This window comes from Hibiscus syriacus, unplaced genomic scaffold (genome assembly GCF_006381635.1).
Source record: "Hibiscus syriacus cultivar Baekdansim isolate YM2019G1 unplaced genomic scaffold, ASM638163v2 tig00110676_pilon, whole genome shotgun sequence".
Lineage (NCBI taxonomy): Eukaryota > Viridiplantae > Streptophyta > Magnoliopsida > Malvales > Malvaceae > Hibiscus > Hibiscus syriacus.
The window spans coordinates 2,436,535-2,442,169 of record NW_024062820.1 but is presented as its reverse complement, the minus strand read 5'-3'; the positions used below and the strand labels follow the sequence as shown (position 1 = coordinate 2,442,169).

The 5,635-nt window shown below is 34.4% G+C and overlaps 2 protein-coding genes across 4 annotated transcripts; both read left to right on the top strand.

The window, feature by feature from the left end:
* The first annotated feature begins 228 nt into the window (after nucleotides 1–228).
* Nucleotides 229–3,206, top strand: LOC120137659 (guanine nucleotide-binding protein subunit gamma 2-like). Of its 3 annotated transcripts, none has more exons than XM_039153357.1 (6): nucleotides 229–406; nucleotides 512–656; nucleotides 2,432–2,484; nucleotides 2,561–2,605; nucleotides 2,694–2,789; nucleotides 3,148–3,206. In XM_039153357.1, exons 1-5 carry the CDS (start codon nucleotides 342–344, stop codon nucleotides 2,776–2,778), a joined length of 393 nt encoding a protein of 130 aa, XP_039009288.1. In that variant the 5' UTR covers nucleotides 229–341; the 3' UTR covers nucleotides 2,779–2,789; nucleotides 3,148–3,206. The 3 variants fall into 3 exon arrangements, with proteins under 3 accessions (XP_039009288.1, XP_039009287.1, XP_039009289.1); XM_039153356.1 differs by having other exon boundaries at nucleotides 230–406; nucleotides 2,694–2,781; nucleotides 3,140–3,206; XM_039153358.1 differs by having other exon boundaries at nucleotides 244–406; nucleotides 515–656; nucleotides 2,694–2,781; nucleotides 3,140–3,206.
* Nucleotides 3,207–4,697: 1,491 nt separating this feature from the next.
* Nucleotides 4,698–5,416, top strand: LOC120137666. Its single transcript, XM_039153364.1, has 2 exons — nucleotides 4,698–4,854; nucleotides 4,955–5,416. Exons 1-2 carry the CDS (start codon nucleotides 4,790–4,792, stop codon nucleotides 5,352–5,354), a joined length of 465 nt encoding a protein of 154 aa, XP_039009295.1. The 5' UTR covers nucleotides 4,698–4,789; the 3' UTR covers nucleotides 5,355–5,416.
* Nucleotides 5,417–5,635: the final 219 nt, after the last annotated feature.

The following is a 5,635-nucleotide window of genomic DNA, read 5'->3' as shown; positions in this document are numbered from 1 at the left end:
AAACATATTAAAATTAATAATTTAAATATTAAATACAACTTTACCCTTAATTTTATTTTCTCTTCGTTTTAGAACTTAAAATCCTACTTTTCTCCTGCAATATTATTCTCTTTCCGACTTTTCTTGGAATTCCCAGAAATAAACAGCAGTGAGGGCATAAAACCCAACTCTGTTTCTCCACTGTCAGCCAAAAAATTCCCTCACAGCCATTCTGTAGTTGCCAAAAAAAAAAAGATTTATTTTGTTTTGTTTTTGAAGATAGTATTCATTTGACTAAAGATTAAAGCTTTCATGGGGTCCATGAAGATTTCTGGGACATCTTTATTGGCCTCCCTCCTCTTATGTTTTTCCTAATGCCACTAAAAAGCTTCAACTTTTGTCCCTTCTTTTTTTTGTTTCTTCACAGGTTGTAATTTGCTCAGACCAAACTCTTTTGGTTCCTTCCTTTTATCCTTTTTCTCCTGTTGTTGTTAGTTGTTTCGGATTGTACTGAATTGATTTAATTATAAAGGAGAGAGATGCAATCGGGTCGCTTAAAAACCGTGGTGAGTCCGATTCCCCAGCGGATTCGGTCTTTTCAAGCAGCTGATACTAGAGGGAAGCATAGGGTACAAGCAGAACTCAAAAGGCTAGAGCAAGAGGCTAGATTCTTAGAGGTTTGTAAAAAAGATATCACCTTTTTTTCTTAATACAATTTTTGGGTTAATCTTTTAGCTACAGAAACGTTGGTGTTCTTGTTTGGAATGTTTGATTTTCAGTTGCTTTGATGATTGGATTTGGATTATTTGATTGTTTTTAAATTTCAAATTACAAGTCACCTGAATTTTGTCCCTTGCTCCGGATATGGAGCAGATGCTAGACCTTGAATTACTGTCACTTTATTTGTGCTAAACAGATAGGGATACCCTGCAATTATTAGTTGTCGTTGAAGGGTATTAACTCTGGGAAAAAATAGAAGTAGATGCAACTGATTTAGGTACCCTTTACTGGGTCGGTTGCCCTATGGTTTGGCCTTTTGCTATCGAAATCGTTGCTCGTAGCTCGAAAGTTAACTGCAGTGGATCTTTTCTTCATTTGCGTCAATTCAACTTCTTTGGTTTAATTCAATAGGATCAGTGGACTTGATTTGTTCTGAATTGATTACGTCTTCCTTCCTTCGTAACTCGTAAGTTAACTACAGTGGCTCTTTTCTTCATTTGCACCAATTCAACTTCTTTGGTTTAATTCAATAGTTCTAGTGGACTAGATTGGTTCTGAATTGATTACTTATTCCTTTGCTCTTCACTCGTAAGTTAACTACAGTTGCTCTTTTCGTCATTCGCATCAATTCAGCTTCTTTGGTTTAATTCAATAGGGCTAGTGGACTAGATTGGTTCCACATTGATTACTTCTCCTTTGTTCGAATGTAGCTCCCTCGTCTATAAGACCTAGTTTTTAATTCATCTTTCCAATGACCTTAACTTGAACTTTTATTGTACTGCTATTCGGTTATATAATATATTGTCATAAAGAACTTGCTGTTCACGTTATGTGGCTAGGTTTCTGGTGTTGATACGGATTATTGAGTCCTTGTTTTGGTCCATTAAGTTGATTCATTTATATGCTCACGTTCAATGATTTATCGTTGCACTTCACCACCTTTCAAATTTGGTTTGTTCAATTCGGATGCATACCGACTTTAGGCTGTAATTTATTATATTTGGTTTGTTTAAATATCCATTACTGTGTCTACTTTTTCGGATCAAACAATGATATTCTGCTGTCATGATCTACTGGGTAAATTATTCATTCGGCAAGAAACTCGGTTGTCAATATTAACTGGTAATGAATGTTATTGCTTCACCTGTGGAGCTTAATAATATATAGGATTCACCAAAATCGTGGGGGGCGGGGGGCTTTTTCCGAAAGTTGTATGGACTAGACCGGAACAATTTAATATGAAATTTTGCTTTAGTTGGATTTAAGCGTTTCGATTTATCCATTTGCAAGAGGGATGCGCTTTATTTTGTATCGAGTTAGAATTGGCTATCAAACAGACATCCCACCCCATTATGTGGGATTTATATGTTTTTTTCTGATAATCAAGGGGTTGAATGTTATATACTATGTTACTGGTCTAATCACGAGCTTAAGTTTGCTTACCGGAAGATTTAATGATGCCGGATTATCTTCAACTACTAAGTTCTCTTCCATCTTCTATTCCGAGATTCAATTCCAACGACTGTAGCTATGTCAGTTCTGTATGTTGAATTTGAAGGTTGAAAACACCACTGCAACCATCGTTTTGAGAAGGTCCCTCTATCGATGCTCGGTACCATATCATATATGCTCAAGATTCTATCATAAAACTCTAATTTTGTTAGAAGTTTCTCATCATTCGACCTAATAATTACTATTATCATTGACCTTGCATGATATTCCGTGAATGCAGGAAGAGCTAGAGCAGATAGAAAGAATGGAGAAGGCATCAGCAGCATCTAAAGAGTAAGTATGAAGACTAGGTGGTATTCATTCACCATCTTAGCATGAAAACTTATTGAAATATGCTTATGCATGACAGGATGCTCGGCAATGTCGAAAGTAAACCCGATCCGCTACTCCCCGTGTACGTCGGTACAAACACAGATACATATATAACTTTTATTTTCATTTTTGAGGTAATTCTGAGAATTGTCTTGATCAATTTTTGACAGAACAAATGGCCCTATAATTCCCGTATGGGATCAATGGTTTGAAGGCCCCCAAGAAGCTCAAGGTTGCAAATGTTGGATATTGTGATAGTTTTTTTGGGTAAACTACGTATTTAATAGCTAAATTATTAATTTTGGTCTATTTTAATACTTAAACTTTCTTTTTCTTCAAAATCATACCTAACGTTTAGTTTTCATTTCATTTTAGTACTCCGTCGTTAAAAGCTTAACACGTTTAGTACCTAAAATATCAGTTTTGTTCCGTTTTAGTACTTAAACTTTCAACTTTTCAAAACTTATGTTAAATTTCGTACGGGATATTAAAATGAAACAAAAATTAAACTTTAGGTATGGTTTCTAAAAAAAATTGAAAGTTTAGGTATTAAAATAAACCAAAATCGATAATTTAGGTACTAAACGTGTAACTTGCCCATTTTCTTTTTCTTTTCTTTTTTTGCTGATTTGAAGAGTTAACCATTATAATTATAGTCTTTAATTTGGAGAGGTTTTGATTTAGAGTTGTATTAATGGTGATCTCATATGTTTATAATGTGGAAATTGACAATTTTACAGCATTTTCTTTATTCAGATGTTAATTCTTCAAACAACTTGAAATGGTAAGATTATCTACAAAATGCAAAAACAGATCATACAGCAGATGGTACACAAAATTTGACTTTGTTTTAGTAATATGAATCCCTAATATACGAAGAATTCATTTTGAATTCCTCAAGTGGTATTAAAATGAATAGTTAATCAACAAATGATTAATGTTATAAAATAAAGTGTTTTACCTTAAAGAGAAACATTGAGGCTTAATTTTTTTTTTAAAAAAAAAGGTTAAAATGGCACCAACAGATTGACCTGGATGATAAAGAAATTAGGAAGCTTTTAGGGGGTGTTTGGTTGGGGAAATATAAGATTTTCATATGAATGGAATATACATTCTTCCGTTTGGTTAGCATGGGAATCTCATTTCCGATAATGTAAGATTATCAATAGTGGATTTTTTTGGTATATTACCGGGAATGTCATTATCTCACTTTCCTTAGGTATTGTTAGATTACCGGCGTTTTAGACTAAAATGTCCTTAAAAAAATTTCTTCAAAAATATCATTATTCTGTCATTGAATAATAAAAATTCTACGAAGGCTAAATTATAAACTTATCCTTAAACTATTTTAGATTTACAAAAAAAAATCTATAATTAAAATTTTATATGAAGTTCAGGAGTTAAAATAAAATTTTACCATTTCATTAAATATTTTTATATTTTCAATTTTATAAAAAAAATTATATAAATTTTATGAATTTAAATGTTTTAAAGAAAATATATAAATATTTTACAACTTGTTAAAAAAATAAATATATAATAAGGACAATTTGGTCAAATATACATTCCAATAATCTTTTATTCCTTTAACCAAACATGGTAATCTTACATTCATGTTAAACTAACCAAACATAAAATACAACATTCCCCGTAATCTTATTCTCTGATAATCTTATATCCCCACTAGTAATCTTACATTCCGTTATAAATATTTTAAGATACAACTCGTTATAAATAATAAAACTTAGTGGTAATGGTGCATTTAAGACCAATTTTAACTGTGTATTGTTATGCTAACAGGATAAATTACATAGCAAATTTTCCCCATATTGAAAAATAAAATTTATGCAGAAGGCTAAATCAGGTGGTACGTCGGGTGGCAACGCCGCACCACCGTCGAAGAGAGGCCGACCATTTGGAAGCACAGCTGCTAGCGTAGACTCCGCCTCCGCTGCTGATTCAGTTGCTCCGTTCACTCTCCTCGGCCCTTCCCTCCAAATTCACAACTCCCTCACCGGTAAACCCTACACTTGGAACTAAAATCAAAGTAAAGGCAATTTCTTCACTATTCTGATATAATGTTTGTTTATTTGAAATTACTTTCTTGGTAATTTTATCTTAGAGTGCGGTGTTAAATTTGTTGTTGCTACTGGAAGTAGAGCAGAAGTGAACAATAGAAGGATAGTTCTAGCACTTCAAAGCGGTTTGAAGAGAGAGTTAACTTGGGCTTTGAACACACTCGCATTGCTCTCTTTCAAAGAGAAAGATGATACGCGTAAAGATGCCTGCTTGGCCGAAATTACCGGCTTGCTCGATGCTCTTCTTCGAATTGTAGGTTTTCTTTACATTTTGATAAACTTCAATTTTGTGTTTTGATAACATTTATGACAATAAATTCTGTCTTCTATATGGTGGTTGTGATGCGGAGCAGATCGATGATTGGCGCGATATTGCACTGCCTAAGGAACTTAGAAAGGGACATAGGGCTAGAACATTGGGTGCAACGGGATTTGGCAATGAGTGCAAGGCGTTGGGATCAAATACCTTGCTGCTACAGTTGGGGTAGGCTCGGATGTCGTTTTTCTTGTCTTGCTGGTTTTATGGTGGTGGAAATAAAATTGGACTGTTTTTTATGCTATGACAATTTGGGGTTTGGGTCTTCTGCTGCTGAAACATCCGGGCAAAAGAATACAACTAAACGCTGTCGTTCGGAATGGTGGCTTGATGAAGATGGTTTATTTAGTCTAGATGACGAGGGTCGAGCCGAAAAACAGCAGTGTGCTGTTGCTGCATCTAATGCCTCACAACTTTTCTTTCATGCCGGAGAATGAAATTGCCATGGCTCAGCATCTGCATTGCTTGGAAACAGTTTTTCAGTGTATAGAAGATGACATCATAGGTGAGATTACCATTCCCATTTCTCTTTCGTCTTGGACAGCTTAGTGTGTATATACTTGTGTGCGTGATGGTGTTTTTCTTCTGTTATCTAATTGCAGAAGTTAACTCTTTCAATCCGTCTTCGTGTGCTTTCTTAAAAGTTGTTTTCTTGGCAGAGGATGAAGAACTTGTAACAAATGCCATCGAGATGATTGTAAATTTGGCTCCCTTGCTC